General features: G+C 42.6%; 1 protein-coding gene across 1 annotated transcript; it reads right to left on the bottom strand.

Moving 5' to 3' along the window:
• Window positions 1-1,204: 1,204 nt before the first annotated feature.
• Window positions 1,205-23,286, bottom strand: LOC123764679 (uncharacterized). Its single transcript, XM_069302636.1, is given in 17 exon segments — window positions 1,205-1,427; window positions 1,922-2,013; window positions 2,516-2,599; window positions 3,701-3,835; window positions 4,731-4,854; window positions 5,523-5,612; window positions 7,922-7,948; window positions 7,950-8,045; window positions 8,161-8,290; window positions 9,712-9,840; window positions 10,520-10,759; window positions 13,190-13,315; window positions 14,378-14,515; window positions 17,575-17,679; window positions 19,867-19,964; window positions 20,899-21,144; window positions 22,802-23,286. Coding segments are annotated over 16 exon segments (1,914 nt in total). The 5' UTR covers window positions 21,112-21,144; window positions 22,802-23,286; the 3' UTR covers window positions 1,205-1,340.
• Between the last annotated feature and the right edge of the window lie 204 nt (window positions 23,287-23,490).

The raw sequence follows: 23,490 nt of genomic DNA, 5'->3' as shown, positions 1-23,490 counted from the left end.
TATAATACTTCTATTAGATTCCTGTTACAGAGAAGAGCTCAACAGTTCTCATATGCTCTATTATTTCCTAATTTACTTTGGTAACAATTTTCTTATGGAGTGTTTTGTCTGGTGTCTGTATGGATAGTATGTTGGCGCGTCTCCCACCTAGGGGGCAGCAGGGAGGTGTCCTCCCCACCTGCACCTCCCACTGGCAGCTGGAGAAAACCGTCTTCCCCTGCTTGATGGGGTTCTGGGAGTTCTTCTACTCCCCAAGCCCGGCCCGAGGCCTGGCTTGTCTTGTGAGAGTTTGGTTCACCAGGCTGTTGCTTGGAGCGGCCCGCGGGCCCACATACCCTCCTGCACCATCAGGAGACGCCCCACCAACGTCTAACAAATGGACGCAATATCCAACGCCAGTTCAACGTCGAATCAACGCTGCATTAACGTTGATAAGGTTGATTTCAACGCCGCTCAGGGATATTGTGCTCGCTGGGTACATATATCGCCTCTTTTGTAAAGACTTCATTAACTTACGTCCCATTATTTGTTGCTAGTACATTGCCGTATCATTACACATAACTGAATAAACATCTGTTTTAATATGACCTTTTTTTTCTCCACAAGAGATACATTTTGCATTAAATGTACATCAATTTCTATAGACTTTAGATGCTTTCAATCCCTATGACAAAGTTAAACACACCTAGCTTTTTAGGGGAATTATTGGAAAAGTATTTCCTGTAAATGCTAAATATCTTATCTGGATATGTAAAGTCTGTGAAATAGAGTACTATTATCATTAGTTTTACTGAAAAATGGGCTTAAGCATGGAACTTAATTTTTTCTTTATTTGTTGTCTATATTGACCCCTTGTCACAAAGGCAGTAATAAGATTAATTAATGTTTTCAACTATGCTGATGTAGTTCTGTGACCACCTTCCAAAACTGCTATGGACAAATTTATTTAGATATGTGAGATTTGCGTCACTTTAAATTCTAACAAGTGTCCTGTAGTGATTTTTAAAACACACGACTCATTGTAGAATCCTTGAAATAAACCTATTTAGGCATAGAAACTTATGTCAAGTAGTCTGAAAAACATTTTTCATATTATATCCTCAAACGCCTCATGTATCTTTACGAACGTGCTACGCTGAACTGAGCTGCCATGAACACTCTTGAAGGGAGTTGCCATAGAACACTGCTTGAAGGGAGCTTGCCATAGACACTGCTGAATGGCCCTGCCATGTACACTGCTGAAGGGAGCTGCCATGAACACTGCTGAATGGCCCTGCCATGGACACTTGACTGGACTGGCGTGGCGAGGGATGGCGTAGTGGACATCTGGGTAGGGAGTCTCAATGGTTGCCGATGGGAATTCTGAGGCACTTGCTGACGTCTGAAGGCCCACTCAACAGCCAGAAGGTGGGCAAGGAGCCCTTACCCTGCACCGCAGAAACACGCATCAAGTAATCTTAACTTTTGTCAAATATATTATATAACAATACATATTTAATAATGCAAAATAAGGCAGCGAGTTCCCGAATGTCTTCACTGAACGATAATCTTAAAAGGATCAAATCTTTTTAAACCGAGCTAAAATGTTCATTAAAATTGTGTAATTTCAAACCAAGTACAAAGAATTTTGTGAATATATTAAACTTGTTATTGAGAAGTGTGATAGAGAAATATGATGGATGAGAGAGATAGATGAGACTTATAAAAAAGACCGGCTCAGTATATGATTGCAAAGGTAGGCAAGGTGAGAGGCAGGCGAGGGTAGAAGGTAGTGCAGTGTGAGGATCCCTGACCCAAATATCACAGTAACAAGGTTATCGCGAACATGAGCTCAACTACGGGCTCACCATAGTCCCGTGCTACATGAACATTTCGTTCTGAGAAGCAAAATCTAAAACAGAAAAGCACTGTGAGGACCGACCTTGACCTCCTGGTAGCCTCGGAACTCACAGGTGTAGCCGCCCACCTTCTCCAAGAGTTCCTTGGTGCTCAGGGAGATGTGGACCTTCATAGCTGTCACACACACACGTCTTACAGTTACTGGGGAAATCTACATTATTGCTCACACATTATGAGATTCACTTGAGATATATTTACAATTAAATCTATATCCATAGGGATACATCAAGTAAAATATATATATCATAGGGATTCATCAAGTAAAATATATATTCATAGAGATTCATCAAGTAAAATATATATTCATAGGGATTCATTACATATCCACTTACGAAACCTGTACATCTTTTCTCGAGTACAATGGCTTAGTCTGCATTCACTACGAAATTTATGAGCTCCGAAGCGCTACGAGGATATCTATAATAATAATAACCTTGAGTTGCTTAATGTATCTGTAAACGGTTTAATAAGTACAAACTAAGCCGTCATTATCTCGGGAAAGATGTACAGGTTTCGTGAGTTCCTGTTGAATCCTGGCTCAGGATCAAGACTTGTACATGGTCAATACAGAATACTGAGTGACCTCCTGAGCGTGTAAAGAGGAGCCACTACTGACCTTCCCCGGTGCTCTCCATCCTGCTGGCGACGTTGACGGTGTCGCCGAAGAGGCAGTAGCGAGGCATCTTGGTGCCCACCACGCCTGCCACCATCACCACCACACGACAGGAAACATATTACAACTCACGTTATCGAAACGACTCGACAACTTATTACTTAAGATCCTTAATTCACATTAACAATATCATCAACATTTAATATTTCAACCAACATTGCTAGAATAATTCACTAACAGCTTGTTTACAGAAGGCAAGGGACTGGTGACAAGAGAGGCAGGGGACTGGTGACACGAGAGGCAGGGGACTGGTGACACGAGAGGCAGGGGACTGGTGACATGAGAGGCAGGGGACTGGTGACACGAGAGGCAGGGGACTGGTGACACGAGAGGCAAGGGACTGGTGACACAAGAGGCAGGAGACTGGTGACACGAGAGGCAGGGGACTGGTGACACGAGAGGCAGGTGACTGGTGACACGAGAGGCAAGTGACTGGTGACACGAGAGGCAGGTGACTGGTGACACGAGAGGCAGGGGACTGGTGACATGAGAGGCAGGTGACTGGTGACACGAGAGGCAGGTGACTGGTGACACGAGAGGCAGGTGACTGGTGACACGAGAGGCAGGTGACTGGTGACATGAGAGGCAGGGGACTGGTGACACGAGAGGCAGGTGACTGGTGACACGAGAGGCAGGGGACTGGTGACATGAGAGGCAGGTGACTGGTGACACGAGAGGCAGGGGACTGGTGACATGAGAGGCAGGTGACTGGTGACACGAGAGGCAGGGGACTGGTGACACGAGAGGCAGGTGACTGGTGACACGAGAGGCAGGTGACTGGTGACATGAGAGGCAGGGGACTGGTGACATGAGAGGCAGGGGACTGGTGACACGAGAGGCAGGGGACTGGTGACATGAGAGGCAGGGGACTGGTGACACGAGAGGCAGGGGACTGGTGACACGAGAGGCAGGGGACTGGTGACACGAGAGGCAAGGGACTGGTGACACAAGAGGCAGGAGACTGCTGACATGAGAGGCAGGGGACTGGTGACACGAGAGGCAGGGGACTGGTGACACGAGAGGCAGGGGACAGGTGACACAAGACAGCAGGTAAAACTAGGGACTGACAGCAAGGCAGCCTATGGGGCGGCAGCAGTGGAAGGACAGGCAAGGCAGGGGATGAAATACCGGCGACGCAGGGGCCGGAGTTTATGCCAGCGCGGATCAGGAGGGATTTATCAGGGCGGTGCGGTATTTCGAAGGTCTTGGCTCCCTCAACCAAGTCCAGCGCCATGTTGCTCAGCTCAGACGCGTGACGCAGTCCTAAGGAGGAAGGTTCCGCAAATAAATACTTGACACGACGAAAATAAATATTTCCACATATTAATTACGATATCAAGTCATTATGGCTATAATTCATTGGTCATCGTGGTGTAAAACTAAGCTCTATTGGGTACACAATTCGTCAAGTATTCAATACAAACACGGTACTAACATTTATGAACAAAACATTTGAATTTGAATTTCAAATCTTGCACAAAGAAATCACAAGAAAGTAACGACTGGGATCCAGGGATGCCGGTTCAGTCCCATTTATGGCCTCAATATCAAGTTCAAGTATGTTTATTGAGACAAGAAAGAAATACATCTCAAAGGGATAGAGTAGTAGCTTAGGCTATTTCTACCCCCTAGCCTCAATATCTTCTCATCGTTATTGAGTACAAGTGCATTGGCTTTGCGAGACATTATTGTTGGGAATGACTGTTGGGATGACGAACGACTGCTGAAGCGGGTGATGGAACCCAAATGGTAGATATATTTAGCTACAAGGACCATTAATACCACCTAGTGAACGAGGATAGTGACAGATGGATATAATGACCGTTGGTCTGGATTCTGGGTGTTCGTTTGTATAGTGGCAATGTTGATTTGAATATTGTTAGTTTGTATACTAACTGTTGATAATGGATGATGAGGGAGGTTATCGAGCGTTGGGGCCAGTACTGACCGTTGAGGCTGGTACTGACCGTTGAGACCGTTACTGACCGTTGAGACCGTTACTGACCGTTGAGACTGGAACTTTCCTGTTGAGGCTGTTACTAACCGTTGAGGATGGTAATGACCATTGAGGCCTTTACTGACGGTTGAAGACGTTACTGACCGTTGAGGCTGTTACTGACCGTTGAGGCTGGTAATGACCGTTGAGACCGTTACTGACCGTTCGGGTTGGGGAGGCCGGACACGACCATGTAGGCGTCGCCGATGGTTTCCACTTTATAAACATCGAAGTTTTCGATGCGGGAGTCGAACATGTTGTACAGCTTGTTTAGAAGCGTCACGACCTGTAACAATAAGTCAGGAAAATCTCATTACTTGACGATACTTTAACACTATTATCTGTTGATGAAGTTAGTTGAATGGTTTGTCATTTTATTTTACCGCTCAAGTGTTCGTTGTTGTTCAAGTTTACAACATTTTGTTGTTGTTTTAGATTCAGTTACTTGGAACAATAAGTTCCAAGTTTCGGGCTATGGTGAGCCCGTAGTGGACTTAGCTTGCGACATGGTGGAAACCATTACACTAGTTCTTGAATATATTATTTTTATTACCTTAATAAGTAATGACTTGTTCCATCGGCAAATGGGTGATCAATCTACCAGTTGTCATTATCCAGGAGCTGACGGAAGGTTTGAAAACTCTGGAATAAATGGCATCTTTCATATATAACAAGAGTCGAATGGCATTGTAAACAATACTAGTTACGCGACTGTACAATGTACAACCACGACGCAACTCGTACATAAAGTCAAGTTTCCTCTACTATATAACCCTTCAGTTACATCCTTCACCCCCCTCCCCTCTGGTCGGTCATTGCAGTAATAACCGGTCTGTAACTTGTAATGAACACGTATTTTGTGAAATTAATTAATAATATAATTGTAAAATATTTTAGCTACTAAAAAAAAAGCCGTTAATTGTTATAAGATGAAGCCAGGTGTGGGGGCCTTACCTGCATGGGCTCCGAGTCGGAACAGAGTTTTGTGAAGCCAACAATGTCACTGAAGTAGACAGATACCTCTTTGAAGCTCTCGGCAGGCACCTGCGCGCGCGCACACACACACAGATGGCATTAACAATTGGATTATAAAGCTGAAGTCAAATTTGTATAAATATACAGATTACCTGTTGACTCAAGTGAACTATATAGAAATTTTAGTAATAACAGAACTTACTGTTTAAATAACTCACAAGCATAGAACACGACCCCTAGGCATATAATACTATAGGCATATGGCTGCAACATCATTAATGGTTTTATTTAATATTTCACATACAATGAGAGTCAGTCACAGAGGATATTGGTGACGTCAGGGTGTCGGTGTTAGAATTTCAAAAGTCACACTTTTTCAAGTGTTAATTGTTCACAGGTTGAGTAAAAGTCAGGTCGCATCAGGTGGCCTCGCTCTCTTCTAAGCTGATAATTGCAGGCCAGTGGGTGTGTTGTTTCCAACAAACAAGCCGCTGTCTATGTGTGGTAGGAAGATGGCCAGAGGCTATCTTCTGGTAAGCGGAGTTTAGCTCCCGGTTCCCCCATAAATACCCGTGGAACTGTACATTTGAGATTCAGAACAGAGATACAGATAGACAGGGAAGGAGAGAGACGAGCATCGCTAGGTCTACACAGGAATCTGTACATCAGTTGATTGACGGTTGAGAGGTGGGACCAAAGAGACAAAGCTCAACTCCCGCAAGCACAAATAGGCGAGCCTGTCTGAGACCGGTGAGGAACTCTTGTTAGCTGCACCCCCCTCCCTCCCCCATCCTCTCTATCATCTTATATTCGAAACTAAAGTGAGTGAACTTGTAAGGTTGATGTATTTGGTGTTTTCCAATTTATGTATTGTGTGATTTTCAGGGGCAGTCAGCCGTAGTTGCTCTCAATTTCTTGTGTGGCGATTAACTTACTTTTTAAATTGTCTTTATTTCTGATTCCTAGATCTTGGATAGTGAAAGCTAGAGTGGAGAGCACTCTGAAGTTTACTGGCTTAAGATTATGTCTTAAAAGATTCTTGACTATATGATTTACATGCTTACAGTGGTTACTTGATAACATCAGATAATACTGTGGTACAGACAAGTTCCAATCCTTGTCTTATAAATAACTATTGAATGGATGGTGGCAGCCCTTTCTACCTCTTTCCTCCTTTTTTTTCCTTTATCACTTTTCTTCCCCTCCCATTTTCTCTCCTAAAATTCCCTTTCTCCTGACCACTCTTCCTCCTCTCTACCTCCCTCACTCTATGAGTTATCTTCATTTCTTTCTGCAATTCCCGATACGTTACAATGGTGGTGTTTCATGGCAACCCGTCCTCAGCGACAAAGCATCCCGTCCTTAGGCTATTTTGAAATTGAAATTGAAATAAGTTTATTGAGGTAAAATACACACAAAGGGATGAGGTAGCTCAAGCTATTCTCACCCCGTTCAGTACATCGTGTTAATACATACATAGACACACATCACAAACAATAAACATATTACCAAACATTCTGAGAGATAAACATCTACAATTCCTTTCTTAGGCTATGGTCATTCCATCCAGCTACTCCAAGGACACATTCATAAGTTTTAACATGCTACTCATTCAAAATAGGAATTTTTCTCAAATATTAATTAATCATATTGTGCATATTTAGACATTAGTTAGATTAGGTGTTTAAGATCTGTTGGCAATTATTGATATTTGTAGTACATGGGTGAAGCATTTACTAAGTTGTGATTAGAATAGGGGTCGTCAGCGAAACACTGTTCGATAAATGTTCGTACGCCATCAGTTGTGAGTCGTGTGTAAAATTGCATTCAATTATAAACGGGATTTGACGGAATCACTTTTGGGCATTGTTTACGAGGACGGGCTGAAACAAAGGCTAAAAGTCATATGCAAATAATAAAGCGTTACCGGGGCAGGACGAAACAAATTTTCTGACTTTAGAGAGACTGAGTACTGATTTAGAAACTTTTTTTTTTAATATTGAGTATATTGCAGCTGAAATTCAGCTTACTATCAGTATGAACACCAAGGAACTTCTCATATACTCTGTTCATAATACTGACCTTACCCAGGATGCAACCCACAACAATTACTTAACTTCCGGGAACCTATTTGATTGCTAGGTGAACAGAGACATCATGTGAAAGAAAACATACACAAACGTTATTATACTGGCCGGGGTTCATCAGTTGTGAGCCGAGGACACAGACCACTGTGCTGCAGAACATGAGGAGCTAACAATGATATACAAATTAAATGTGAAATTGGAAATGCTACGAGCAATATAGTACTCGAGGAGTGACCCCCACCAGTCTCTTGGAGGAGAAACTCAAAAGTCTCTTGGAGGAGAAACACTCACCAGTTTCTTCTTCTTGAGCTGCATAGCGAACGGCCTGAGGCAGCATCTGGTATATAAGGCGGTCACAGCGGCGTTTCTCCCGACGCAGCTCGATTCCTTTCGTCGTCAGCGTCGCCGCGAATATCTGTTCAGGGCAAGACAACGGTCAGTCACACCTGCGACACAAGGCAGGAGCAGGAACATCAAGGTTGTTTTACAAGGAATATTCCCGATCCTTTACCTGTCAGACACTTGCTCACCTGGATGGGGTAGGTGGCGTGACGGACGAGGAAGATGATGACGGGAGAGATGATGAACACCACCACCAGGACTATGATAGAGATGGTCACCTGCGTGTCCGCGCTGCGAGTCTTCGTGCCCATGTACATCCTGTGGTCACACCTTCATCTTAACACCACCACTCCACTATCAGACCACAAGCATCAGACTGTTTATATCAAATGGTATCTTTATCCTAATGCATCTGGGTCCAGTTTACATGCGTTGCATTAAGCCTATGGTTTCAGACAATGGAATTATCATGCAGACGTTCCTGTAGACAAACATTATTGAATATAGCCGAAAGGGTTTGCTCAATCTGGCACGAATCACTTGTATTTCTTAGGTTATCCTTCACATTGGGAGGAAGTTGAACAATTAACAATGCATGCAAACAAACACAAATCTACTCGCCTTCCTCAGAACCGATTACTGGGTAAACCAATTTTTTTAATGTGTTCTGCAATTAAATGAGTTTAATTTTGTTTATCATTAAATCAGTAAAGCAACTAATCCTCTTCATCTCTAATCGCATCGGCCGTGAAATGCCTATTTATAAAAGGTTAGACCAGGTTAACGGTATATCAGTCCAATCCCAGTAAAGTAAAGCGGATTAACGAACGCTGTAAGGCAAGCTTGACTAACATAACCGAGAATCTTGCAGAATATATAACCCAATTAACAACCTTAATGTCATAACCTATTGTCATGGAATACTAGATCGCGAGGCTGTAATACTCAACACTGTTGTTGTTCACTGTGATACTCAACACTAATGCTAGTATTAGTTTGATAAAGTTATAATTACGACTTGAAAAGCGCGAAGGTCGAACTGAAACGTGTTCACTTTCAATGAATTTTAAATTTGTGGGTTCAGCAATTTGTTTATTTGTCAGCTACAGTATTTAATTCAGGCTACCACACTAATTTTTATACTACGATAATGATTATTTTGAATGATCTTGCTATATATCCACAGGATGGTCTGTGACTATAATGCACTCCATGTTCAGTCGACCAAATTTATAGTGTGCATTAGCGCATAAATATATTTTTATGGAACTAAAAAGAAGACTTGGTTGCATTAGGCTGTGCTGAAACCATTAACTCAGCGAATGGCTGTTGGTATATAATGAGAGGAGCAGGGACTCCTGACTAACACACTCGGGTAAATGGTTGAAAATTTGGTACGTGATGCGAAACAGAATAAATGCTTTTGTATGTTGTGTTTCAACAATGTGTGCAACATAATTCATATTTCAGGCTAAATTTGAATGTTCAAATTTAAATTTTAATTCAAGAATTTAAAATCATTCGCTTAGTTCAGCCAACAAATTTATATTTAGATATTTTGTGTTATTCCATTAATGAAGACTTTTTTTAACTAAGCTTAAATATACACAAATGCTAAACTGCACTTAAACAGCTGAAAAGGAAATGATTTTATATTCTGAACCCTATCTTCATGTGCTTATATATGCGCAATTCTTTTAGTTGAGTACTCAGGTGAGAAGGCTGGCCTGGGTGCTCACTTGATCATGTCGAGGAGGAGCCACTGGAGGTTCCGGAGCTCGTCGGTGAAGCGCACCATCACGTAGAAGTAGTCGTCGGCGACGCTGAGGTCCACCTCCTGCACCGTGTTCCCCAGCACCTTCTGGCGCCTGCACCCGCCCGCCGCCACCCACACACCATCACACATTTATAACTTTATACATGGCTAACACATGAACAATTTATATAATAATTAATTGTGTCGGGGGAGACTGGCAGCTAGTGTATATTTATCTGTTAGGTTTATATCGAGGTTTCCCGCATCGTCGAATTACTGAACCTCTACGGGATGCAACCCCACAAGCTGACTAACTCCTCTATTTACTGTTAGGTGAACAGGTGCATTAGAAGGCGATAGAAACGAGCCCAACCATTTCTGTCCAGCCCAAGGATTTGAAACCGGAACTCCCGATTGAGTCGAGAGTACACTCTACATACTACCCAGACTACCATCGGGACAATGGCGAAACAGTTTGAAGCCAAACCTGACAGTAGTTATTTACTGTAATTTATAACTTTCCGTGCACGATACGTGATAAACCAGTCCGTCCCTTAATGCATTCTAATTAGGGTTATAAGTCCTAGTAACAAAGTATCACCATTACCTCTCATGTTTGTGGGGGGAGGACCCAAGCCTCAGAGAAGAAATTAATCAGCATTCTGGTAAAAACCTTGCCCTATTGTCCCTGACTTTGTATTGTTATTGGCTTCTCCTACTCTACCCCTTTCTGACACCATTATATTTTTTATTGTACAAAGTTAAATTATATAAATAAACTGAGTGCTCACCATTCTGTGATATTGTTGAACTCTTCATACTGGATGTTGAAGCCTTCCACCTTCTCTCTGATGACCTGCACGAAGTCCTTCGTCTGGTTGAGAGACTTCCAGGCCAAGATGTCGTAGGTGACGTAGTTCACGAACCTCTCCTGGGTAAGACTCCCGCTCCCGAAGTAGTTCAGACCCTCGATCATCACGATACCAAAGTACTCCACTGATCGGATCAGGTCCTTATATGCCACAAGTAATCTGTTTATGTTGACATATTATTAAGTCCTTCATTAAACAGCATATTATATTTATTTATCCTAATAAATCTCATGTGGTATAATATCTATACTGTATCTACATAATACAATGTCTTTTTCTTTGATTGTCGGCTTGTCTGCCGACAAGCCTAGCCTAAGAACAGGTCGAGTTTCAGCACACAAGCACCAGCTAGCTACAAGAGGATGTTGAGCCTGGGAAGCCGCCCCAACACACATACTCTCTGGTTTAATAGCTGCCCACCATCAATATTAATCTTCTTAAATCTTCCTGGTAATTAATTACAAGAGCAGGATGGGCGTGCCGCTAAATCCCTCGACCCCCTTGTTTAGTCCTCAGTGATCCTTACTTAAGGACCCATCGATCGGAAAATAATCCTTGAAATCACAATCGATCCCGGTCAGAGAGTGATTGCTATGGAGGGAAGGATATTTTCCATCAGCCACACCATCAATACTCAAGTTGCTTTTGGAATCCGTCTGAGCAAATTATTTATTTAGATTATTTACTAGTAAAGGAAACAACGGCACAAAGGCACACCAAACAACAACAGATAACACAAGATAACACATGACGACACAAGATAACACATGACAACGCATGATAACAACAGATAACACATGGGCAAAAGTTTCTTTCGCCCTAAGTGCCCCTGTTACCTAGCAGGTAAATAGGTACCTGGGAGTTAGTCAGCTGTCACGGGCTGCTTCCTAGGGGTGTGTGTGTGTGTGTGTGGTGTGGGGAAAAAAAAATAGTAGTTAGTAAACAGTTGATTGACAGTCGAGAGGCGGGCCGAAAGAGCAAAGCTCAACCCCCGCAAAACACAACTAGTAAACACATGACAACGCATGATAACACCAGATAACATTAGAGCACCAGATTGTAACGAAAAAAGTAGTTACTTGACTGGTATAAACAACGTTATAACACCAGACTTGATGTTTTATATTCTTGCAAAGTCACTAACACTCACAGCGTTTCAAGCAGGTCCTTAATCTAATAGATAACTTTAAGTACGTAATTTGCAGCAAAATTTGAAGAATATTAGAAGGTACATTATAAGAAAATGTAAAGACAATTAACATGTATGCAGGCGATGAGTCACAATAACGTGGCTAAAGTATAATGACCAGACATGTACATTGTGCAATTAACAGGTACATTGTAGCATAATATTGAGGACAATTAATAATTACATTGTAGTGCATTTTGCGTTCGACATAAAAACAACAAAAACTGTAACAACTCACAAAACAACTGGTTCACTAGATGACAAAACAACTAGTTCACTTAGTGACACACACACAAAACAATGGTTTACTCAACGAGGGGCATGACAGCTGAGTGGACAGTGCACGAGATTCGTAGGCCTGAGGTTCCGGGTTCGATCCCCGGTGGAGGCGGAAACAAATGGGCAGAGTTTCTTTCACTCTGATGCTCCCTGTTCACCTAGCAGTAAATAGGTACCCGGGAGTTAGACAGCTGCTACGGGCTGCTTCCTGGGGGTGTGTAACAAGAAGGAGGCCTGGTCGAGGACCGGGCCGCGGGGACGTTAAGCCCCGAAATCATCTCAAGATAAGATCTCAAGATAACCTCAATGACACGCACAAAACAACTGATGACCATCACTGGCGTCCATATCTGCTAGTCATCATATATACTTTAACCTTAGTCCAAATGTGGCCTAAAATTAAAACTATTTTGCTTATCAACCATTGTTGTTATGTTGAAGTACAGGGGAAACCCTTCCCTGGTACGTTGCTTGAGTACCAGGTACGTTACCTGGTACTCAACCGTACGTACTTACCGTATGTACTTACCATACTTCGTACTTACCGTACCTTACCCTGGTACGTACGTTGAGTACCTGGTACGTTACTTGAGTTACGTGAGTATGCAAGTACTTTCCTGTACAGGAAGCCTAGCAGTGAATGTACATGATCTTGCTAGTGCCAAAATTCATGTTAATTTCAATATTAAAATTCCCCTGTAGTAAAATACGACTAGAAAATAAGTATGATTGAACAACTTTTGAAATTAAATAAAAATTGTACATTAAAGGTTGGATGAGCGTCGACAGCCTCCCCCCCACCCCTTCCAATCGGGCGTATGGATTGGGGGACGAGGGGGAGTCGAGAGAAAAGGTGTTGTTGTTGGTGGTGGTATTGGTAAGTGTTGGCGGTAGTGGTGGTATTGGCAAGTGTTGGTGGTGGTATTGATAAGTGTTGGCGGTAGTGGTGGTATTGGCAAGTGTTGGTGGTGGTATTGATAAGTGTTGGCGGTAGTGGTGGTATTGGCAAGTGTTGGTGACACTTGCGGCGGATACTGGTGGTATAATGATTGCATTAGTTCGGGTGGTGTTAGTGGTAATCCTACCTTGGATGCTGTAAAGGACACGGGTTGGCCACTCACTTCCAGACACCGGAGATGCTGGCGTCCTTAATGTTAGAGATGATGGCCTCCATGATGTAGGAAGTGATGAGGCTGTACCACTCCATCTTCTGGGCCACAGTGTCTCCCTGCACGTTGACTCTCTGCCTGCCACACACACAACATATCAGATAACTCGCCCGAGATTTTGGACAATTAGTTTCATTCAAAAGTTCGATGATATGAGGCACAATACCCATCTCACTCCAACCTCCTCCTCCTCTACAAGTACACTAATTCCCGTTCTCTGAGGCAGGAAATGGGTACCGCTCACAGGATGGGTATGGGGTACACAATAAACTAGCCGCCTCCGGCGGCAACAATAAAAAATCAATCATCAATTAATGTAGATGTGGTAGAGTAACTATTATTGTCTTAGGACATTATAAGTGAGTAAAGTACTGTTAACTTATAGTAGTGTGTCGTTACGCCAGTGTAGATTAGGCTAATCATTCATTAAAACAGGTTTATTATTATTATTTATGGGAGTAAATTTCCAGGGGGGCCGGGCCTTGTCTATAACTCCCACTGGGGCTTTCCAGTGTTAATCACTTTATAGTGAATTATGCCCCAGTGTAACAGCAATCATTTGCAGGCGATGAGTCACAATAACGTGGCTGAAGTATGTTGACCAGACCACACACTAAAAGGTGAAGGGACGACGACGTTTCAGTCCGTCCTGGACCATTCTCAAGTCGATCAGAGCACTCATTCTCCACATTTATAACCTGTAGGCACTTTTTCTTAATTTACCCGACTTGCTTTCTGTTGTTTTAGATTCAGCTAGTGGGAACAAAAGGTTCCAAGCAGCACGAGTTATGGCGAGCCCGCTGTACTCACCTGGCACAGATGTCCGGATATAAATGCGTGCTTTTTGTCTTGTGCTTTACCTTACCTTGTGTCTACCTTCTGGAGGTTCTGGGGATCAATGGCCCCGAGGTCCGGTCTCCCACCAGGCCTCCCAGTTGGTCGCCTGGTCACAACCAGGCTGTTGAACGCGGCTGCTCGCAGCCTGACGTATGAATCACAGCCTGCTTGATCAGGTATTTTTTTAAGAGATGTTTGTCGAGTTCTTACATCCTCCACCTAACACAAATCTTCTACCTAACACGAGTCCTCCAGATTAAACACAAATTATAGTCCATATAATCCATCGACATCAAAGCTTACCTCAAACCCTCCAGTTGTAGCTGGAACCGGAGTTTTGAGCCGAGGAGAGTGTTGGCGGCGGTGTCTGAGAAGTTGGGCCAGGTGATGACCTCCTCGAGGACCCGGTCTGTCCTCCTGAAGGTGGCGGGAAGGTCGGTCCTGGCGGGAAGCACGGCCCGGGTTAGTGAACAGCTCTGCCCCGACCACCACTTTAAGCTGAACACTATTGCAATGATCAACGACAACGAGATGGTATTTGAAATATGGAGGAAAGTGATGTCTGTGTGTGTGTACTCACCAAGTTGTGCTTGCGGGGGTTGAGCTCTGGCTCTTTGGTCCCGCCTCTCAACAGTCAATCAACTGGTGTACAGGTTCCAGAGCCTACTGGGCTCTATCATATCTACATTTGAAACTGTGTATGAAGTCTGCCTCCCCCATTTCACTGCCTAATGTATTCCTTGTGTATGCGTGTGCGTTTACTTACCTAGATATGATTGTAGGCTCGACCGTGTGTTGTCATAACTCTCACACATTACAGATAATATCAAAACAAACAACAAAAAGTCGCAGAAGGATGTATGTATTACTAAAAGAAAGATTGAATATGACGAGATTCGTATATTAATTACATCAGCACTTCTTGAAGTGGATAACATGATTCAATCGTGATTTAGCAAGACTAAGATAACATAAGAAACACATGAGGCAGAATAATAGTCATTACACGAGCTTCATGTCCCTGCCACAAGCCCTAGATGTACACATATATTATTAATGCAGGTAAATAAGTCATGCCAACGGGAACACCGCGCGTGCACACACTGGGTGGAGACGGGAAGAGGGCGAAGCATACACCACCTGCCAGATGAACATTACAGAAGCACTAGAGAGGGACAGAATGTCCAGCGATACAATAAAAGGAGCAGACCATTAAATTATTTTCACTAATATTCACACTAAAGATGTGTTCGAAATTTAAACACTTATAATTAGTTTTAAAAAGTGAAACAAAGAAGATTAATCAGTAAAAGACAATTAGCCTTACCTGTCACTTTAAAGTAAACCACAATAGAAAACTGAATTGAGCATAAATCATGCATAATTTAGAAGTGAAGTAAACAAATCCACAAGGGCCGTGACGAGGATTAGAACCTGCGTCCGGGAGCATCCCAGACACTGCCTTAATCGACTGAGCTACGACAGGGTTAAAGAAAAAAAAAAGTCGAAACCGAAGTTCTACTGAACTTATTGGATCCCGTAGCCTCTCCGAGGCACAAACCATTTGTTCATTTGATGCATCACGTTAGTGTGATCTCTGTGTGTTAGAAGTAAAGTAATTAGATTATTATAGTATAGGAGACGACCTGCCATTAGCCTTTGAGGTAGACTAGAAGACCAGGAGATATCGATTATCCTTTTATTTAGCGGGTACGAGGTGCACGGGTCCCTCAAACTGTGACTGGAGGTGGTGACCACCCTCAAAACATTGTCCAAATGCTCGATAATCCAGCAGGTTCGAACAAAATTCGTCCTTGAAGCAATTGTTCCGGAAGTGTTCGAATGAAATCAGTTGAGTCGTGTGTAAACCATTTTTTCATTCATAAACAGGGGGTTTGGCGGGTGCGCGGAATCACTTTTGGGTCTTTGGAGGACGGGCTGCATTATAAGTGGCCATGAAGGAGCCTGGTGACCCACCTTGGTCAGGTCACGCTACAGCTCGCCCTACTGCCGTCCACAACGTTCCCAGCAACGTACCCTCTAACCCTCGTGTGTGAACTTAGCCAGAAAACTGAGGAAGGGAGGAGCCCACCTGGGGACCCCGCCGCTGCTGCTGATGGCGTGTGCAACGACATGTGGGACAGGGTGGGACAGGGGTAAGGGGAAAATTGCCCTGCAAAAAAGTCCTTTCTTCAAAATACTTTTGCGAATTATTAATGAAGATATATAAATTTAAACACATGATAAAAAACGGAAACCTTGATAACAAAGGAGGATTGTGATAGGCTTGTGTGCTGTGACTGTGAAGCTATCAATCTAGATAATACAAAACTACGATACAGGATTTAAACAATTCACAGCCAGATATCAAATAGTTGCCGACATGGAAGCGCCAAGAAAATGCTTATTACGTTGATAAAGTAACATTAAGTCAATAAAAAATACCCACTGCATGATTAAAACCCTCCATTATATCGTTAAAAGCGGCAATTACGTCATTGAAAACATCCATTACGTATATAAAAGCAAATTCGTCGATAAAAACACCCATTAAAAAGCACCATTCCCTCACCATAAAAGCACCATTACATCAATAATAGCAACAATTACATCGATAAAAAAACACCCATTATACCGATAAAAGCAACAATTACGTAAATAAAAACATCCATTACGTCTATAAAAACAGCCTTCACGTCGATAAAAAGCACCGTGAACAAAGGAGCCACAGCAGACCGCCCTTCACCAGCACACCGCAAATAAGCCAAATATTGACTATAAGCAATAAGTCATATATGTACTGTCTTGTGCGAAAGCGGGTTGCACACCCAACATCTGCCAAGTACACCTCAGTTCTGGCGTTCATATTGCAGCGCCAAACGTAAGTACACAAGGACTAGGATTAATTAAACATTTACACAACCACTTACGAAAGCTGTACATCTTTTCTCAATCATAGCGGCGTTGTTTACATTTATTAAACTTCGAAACTTCACAACAGCTTCGAGGCTGTTGTAAACTTCGAAGCTCAACAGCGTTGAGCTTCGAAACTTCACAACACAAGGTTATTATTTAGTATAAACAACCTTGTAGTGCTTCGGAGCTCAAACTGTTAAATGTATGTAAACAAAGTCGGCATGAATGAGGAAAGATGTACATATTTCGTAAATGCTTGACGAATCCTAGTTCTGGTGTGCTTACACAGCTTTTGGGGAACTAGAGTTAGCAAGATTAGAACACCAAGCAAATCTGGGGTAGGGGTCTAAGTAGAGTTCCATGCTAGCAGAAGAGCCCCAAAGTTTTCATGTTAATTGAAAAGCCCCCATGGTAGCAGAAGAACGCCGTGCTAGTTAAAAGCCCCCATGGTAGCAGAAGAGCCCATCTTAATTGAAAAGCCCCATGGTAGCAGAAGAACGCCGTGGTAATAGAGGAGATCCATGCCAGCAGAAGGGGCTCCATGCTAGCTGAAGAGCTCCATGCCAGCAGAAGACATGTCTGACCTGGAGTTAGATGATGATCGTGAAGAAATGTTGGCGCTGCTCTCAGACGGAAGCCTGGACGTCTTCTTCCCCGGCAACTGACCCTCCTCCACGGCTCCTTTCATTCTTAAAAGTTAGGACATCTCCCTGTAACCCCTATTAATGTGGAACACAAATCGCACGCGCGTGTATGTGTGTGTAATTACCTAAGTGTAGTTACGGGATGCGATTACGCTCGTGGTGTCCCGGGTTCCCATTACTCTTTGTCGCATAAAGCTTTGAAATTTCTGACGGTTTTGGCCTCCACCCTCTCACCTAATTTAATCCAAACGTCTACCACTCTGCAAAAGAAAACTTTCTAATATTTTTTTTCGGCACCTTTGTTTCATTAGCTTGAATGTGTCCGCTTGTTCGGTAAGTTACTGGTTTCAGGGATTCCTCTTTGTCAATTTGGTCGATTCCTGTTAGTATTGTATAAGTGGTGAAGCCAGTGGAGACATTAAGACAAGGTTATTATTAGGAGGAATAAGCCAGTACGACTATGTAGCACTTGGAAGGAATATGAACAGGAGGAGCTGGGATATGAGGACAGGGAGCTGGGCTATGAGGACAAGGAGCTGGGCTATGAGGACAAGGAGCTGGGATATGAGGACAAGGAGCTGGGCTATGAGGACAAGGAGCTGGGATATGAGGACAAGGAGCTGGGATATGAGGACAAGGAGCTGGGCTAGGAGGACAAGGAGCTGGGATATGAGGACAAGGAGCTGGGATAGGGCGGAGACAACGAGTGGAGCCCAACCACTTGCATCGTTGGAGATCGAACGCTGACCTGCAATTTGCGAGACATCGCTGTGCCAACCAGTTCAAGAAACATGTTCCTTCTCAAAAAAAGAACAGATTTTTCTGAGTGGTTCTTTCATACGTAACAAAGTTAACAGTTTTTACAGAGGTTGCAATAATTAACTGGAGATCAGTATAGAGACGGATTTCACACCGTTGTATACATTATGTATGCAACGATCATACATTAATATGTATATGATGGTAATTCATTAACATGCATATAACGAGTTCTGTTGAATGTTGCTGTCCGCTAACAGGCAGCACTCTTACACGAGTCTTCACACAACACAATGTTGACCAGACTACACACTAGAAAGTGAAGGGACGACGACGTTTCGGTCCGTCCTGGACCATTCTCAAGTCGACTATGAATGTGTGAATTCACAATCGACTTGAGATTGGTCCAGGACGGACCGAAACGTCGTCGTCCCTTCACTTTCTAGTGTGTGGTTTGGTCAACATATTTCAGCCACGTTATTGTGACTCCTCGCCTGCAAGACAACAATGTTTCATATTTAGTATCTTATCAACAAAATGTATAAAGTTGTATAAGTTTGTATCATTGGTTAATGTCAGACCGGGAAACAACACTCAAGTTGGCAAACTGTGCTGTATCAAGGAGAGAAAAATATTTCACCAACTCACAGCTTTCTTTGCATGTGTGTAGTCAGAGTCTTGGGGCTGGATATTGCGGCCACGTTAGTGTGATTGGATTAATTTAAGTTTATCCGCAAGAGTTCACAACACAACCACGACTTACGACGTCAGATCGTAACACTTAATGGTGGTTAGATCGTCAGCTGACCAAGGTAATGGTGGTTCACACATTGGTGGTCTCAATAAAGGAGAACCGCAGTGTTAAATAATTGTTTGCTCAAAACCTAATGGGTTCAAAGAGTATTTTATCGGAAAATGTCATGGAAATCAATTCTCCGAACTGGAGGTATCAAAAGGGTTCACCGTTTTTTATTAGACCAGCGAGTTTCTCTCACTGAAGAGAGCAATCATGTGACAAGTGAAACGTTATTACAAGCAGAGCGGCTGGAGGGCTCTACAGAGCCCCCCTCCACACACGCTGCTCCACAAACAAAAACTTTAAAATGTGTCACGTGTCAAATGTTTAAATAAAAGTATTAATTATAATGTATCCAATATTAACACATATACATGCATTACGTAACCTCTTGAATGTGTGTAAATGCATTACTTAACGTCACGAACTCAAACATTACTTGTAGCAGTGTAAATATATTGCTACTAATATATATATATATATATATATATATATATATATATATATATATATATATATATATATATATATATATATATATATATATACCTCACTTGCACCAGTTGCATTTGATCGTTGCGAACGATCAACCACTTGTGAATTATTACAATATGAAAGTGAATATAAGAATTAAACTATACCAAAGACTACCAGTGGCAGCAAAGAACAGCTTTAACCTGAGTTTGGTGCCGTTGGAGAAGATGAAGTAGGCCACTTCCCCTCGCTCTAGCTGTAAGGCCGTCAGTAGAATTCCCAGCTCCACCGTCCCTTGGACCTGTTGACGATTTAGATTTCTTTCTTTATTATGCATCCCATACCCATCCCGTAAACGGTGGTGGAAATGGTTACAGAAGCACATAATCGGTCCCCGTACTTTATTTAGCTAAGCAAGTATTTACCTATGTTCCTGGTATGAGAATTGAGCTTTCTCCAAAGCAGATATGTCCTTCTGAAGATGAGGTCTCTATGCTTGGATGCAGTAGTCCAGATTGGTGTGCACCAAAGATCTGTACGGTTGAATAACTACCTTCTTTTCCTTGAAGTCTAGTTAGTATAGTTCGTTTATAGTCAAATAGTTAGTTTGACTATTTCTGGGGTTTGGTTGGCTTTTTTTTTTTTACTGCAGGTCCCACTGTTATGCAACTTTCGATAACTGGTGGATTCTGACTCCTAGATCCATTTCTTCTTTAATCTGTTGCAATGTGATGATGTTGATTTGGTAGTTGTGATATACAACAGGTACTCTGAGAGAGAACTATCAACATCAGAGGCCTGAGACTGTTCAACACGCTTCCACTACACATAAGGGGCATAACTGGCCGACCCCTCACAGTGTTCAAGAGAGACCTGGATAAGCACCTTCAAAGGATACCTATTCAACCAGGCTGTGATTCGTACGTCAGGCTGCGAGCAGCCGCGTCCAACAACCTGGTTGATCAGTCCAGCAACCAGGAGGCTTGGTCGACGACCGGGCCGCGGGGACGCTAAGCCTCGGAAGCACCTCAAGGTCACCTCAAGGTCAAGGTACATTGTTATGCCCCACATTTGTAGTCCATTAAGTGAGAGGACAAGCAGAGGCAAGTACATCAGCATAGTTTGCAGTGAAAAAAATATATATAACCAGTGACTGATGTCCACTAACAGCTCGAACCAGGGTAAAAAGACACTCACGCACACAAACCTATCTGAAACCAACTCAGAAAACTTACCTGAGAAGCGAGAACTTGCATCTCCCTCTGGTGGTCGGCTACGGTAGACATGAACCAACAATTCTGGACAATAAGAGCGGCGATAGGGATGAAGGGCAGGAGGATCATCTGCACCTGGTGCCACTTTTTGCCCGACTTACTGACAGGATTGAAGTTACAGCAGCCCGCTCGTACTGTCACAAGTGACGAGGCTTCAGTCACTGACGCCGACATGTCGCTCTGCTCACTCCTAGAGTCTTCCTCATCCTGGCAGCCAATGAAATAGGAAAGTAAATCTTGGGAAGGGCCGGCCTTAGGAGCTGCAGGGTCTAACTGGGAACTTTTTTGGCGGGCCCCCAGGTTCACAGCTAAGGTCTGTTTTAGTGAAACGATTTTTTTTTTTTAATATTTAAACATTCAAATTATAAATGAAGATCATTGTTGGAAAGAAGTTAATCTTTCTTTATAATACAAATAAATTTCTAGAAATAAAGTTTTTATTTTATAAATTTTATGTATTTATATATTTTTATATATATAAATAATTACCTTCTTGAATTCGAAGGTACGCTTGACTATTCTAGACTTAGTTTTATATTGCAGCTTCCACTTGTGCAGCTTTGAGATTGGTAGGTTTTGACTCCAGGTCCTTTTATTCATCAGTCTACTGCAAGGTAATGTTGTTGATTTGGTAGTTATGATGTGCATTGTCATGCCCAACATGCCAGGAAAGTGCCCACCTAACCTGAGCAAGGGTTACACTCTACCCTTCCGCCTCGTCCAGCCACAGTGACAATGAAGAAGGATATTAATGAGCCCGTCCTCAGACCAAATTCATTGCCATGAGAACCCCCTACTCTTCAAACCCCCTGGATAGTCATCTAGATATTTATGATGGTCTGAAAGTATATTACGGTTCCACTAATAGTCTACATGTAAAATGACAAACAAATCTTTGTGCTAAACAGAGACTATTTTCAAGTTATATATTTAATGTATTACAAGTCGTTGATTTAAAATATAAAAAGTGTATGCTGAAAACTTTCTTTGAAGAATTTTTTTTGTAAGCGGAATTATCTGGTACACTTAAATATTTTAAAACTCCACATTTCGCATTATCAGTAATACAGAGTACAAACAAATAAAATGTGACACTAGCTCTCTACATATGTCAGTTGCTTAATTTAGAAACTGTCTTGTGGTCGGTCTCGAACCCATTATTGATGTGACGATGTGCATTGAATTTTGTAACTAGCTCATCAAGATTGTTGCTTAGCTAAATTAATTGTGGGGTTCAGTCCCTGAGCCCATTATGTGCCTCTGTAACCCTTTCCTCTACCACTGACAGGATGGGTATGAGGTGCACAATAAATGAACTAAGCTAACATTATTAATGTAACTAAATGTAATGAAACCTAACATAACCATGGAGAGAGTAGATAATAGCACTAATTATGTAGTCATTCGCAATCCATTCCCTTGAACGGATCTCCTCCCTGAGGACATGTTGATATTAATAGTTATTCGATGTTATATAACTTATATTCCAACACTTGATATACTAAGCCTGTTAAGAGTGGGTTATATAGGACCACTTACCAGGTAGTCGTGATGCACTCCCCTGGTTGCAGCATGAAGAAGAATGACAAATTATTAACCACTGTAGGTAACTATTACTTAATAAGCTCTTACTTTAAGCTACAAAATACGAACGTTACTTTAAATTATAGTGTTCCCAATCGATATTCCAACTTAGTTCCACAAAACAGGAAATCATTCGCCACTTGATCAATAAGTGCAAATACATGCAACACTCGGTAATGGGAGTACATAGCTAAAAATGTTGCATTAATTAACATTTTATTAGGTTCCCAGCTAGCACGACCACATGATAATCGCACCTACAGAACAAACTATAACTTACATTTCGTTGATGTCCATGCTTAACGTGTGAACAGGTGTTGGAGATTAGGAACAACTGCAGCCAAAGTCAATATGTACTCGTCGTTTCCACGTCGGGAAAAACTAAGTCCAGTGGCTACACGTCGCCTGTTGGCGGAAACTACTGTGCCTTCCTGTTAATAAATACACTATTTGGCCAACTCGTCCTCCTAAAAGGATATAATACTGTAACTATTTGGTATTACGCACAAAAACTGACTGTTTGCAACCAACAGTATTTATGTTATGTACTGTGTAAATCTTAATTCCCCTGTGACTTCAAGCATTAAATACATCGGAGCCGCTAAAAAGAAATGCCCAACTGCAGTATGACACTTGAGCAGTGGGCAAAAATCGCGTTCCGTTGTCAGACTGTTCCTAGACGGAGCGGATGACAAGGTTGAACCACGAGTCTATATAATAATAATTCGTTTTGTTGGGGGATGGGCAGCCTTTGCCTGAATATACGTTAGGCTGGTATCGAGGCTCCCCACCCCCCCTCCAAGGCCAAACTACTGACCTTGCCCAGGATGGAACTACACAACAGTTGACCAACAACCGGCCCTAATAACGGATAGGTGGTCTAGTAGCCCGTGTGCATCTAACCTGTGCATAAACAATGACTGATGAAGATTAAGCCACCCAAGTGGTGGCATGGGCATGAATAGCCCG

Source organism: Procambarus clarkii, chromosome 48 (assembly GCF_040958095.1).
Source record: "Procambarus clarkii isolate CNS0578487 chromosome 48, FALCON_Pclarkii_2.0, whole genome shotgun sequence".
NCBI classification, from domain to species: domain Eukaryota; kingdom Metazoa; phylum Arthropoda; class Malacostraca; order Decapoda; family Cambaridae; genus Procambarus; species Procambarus clarkii.
This window is presented reverse-complemented; position numbering and strand designations above follow the sequence as displayed.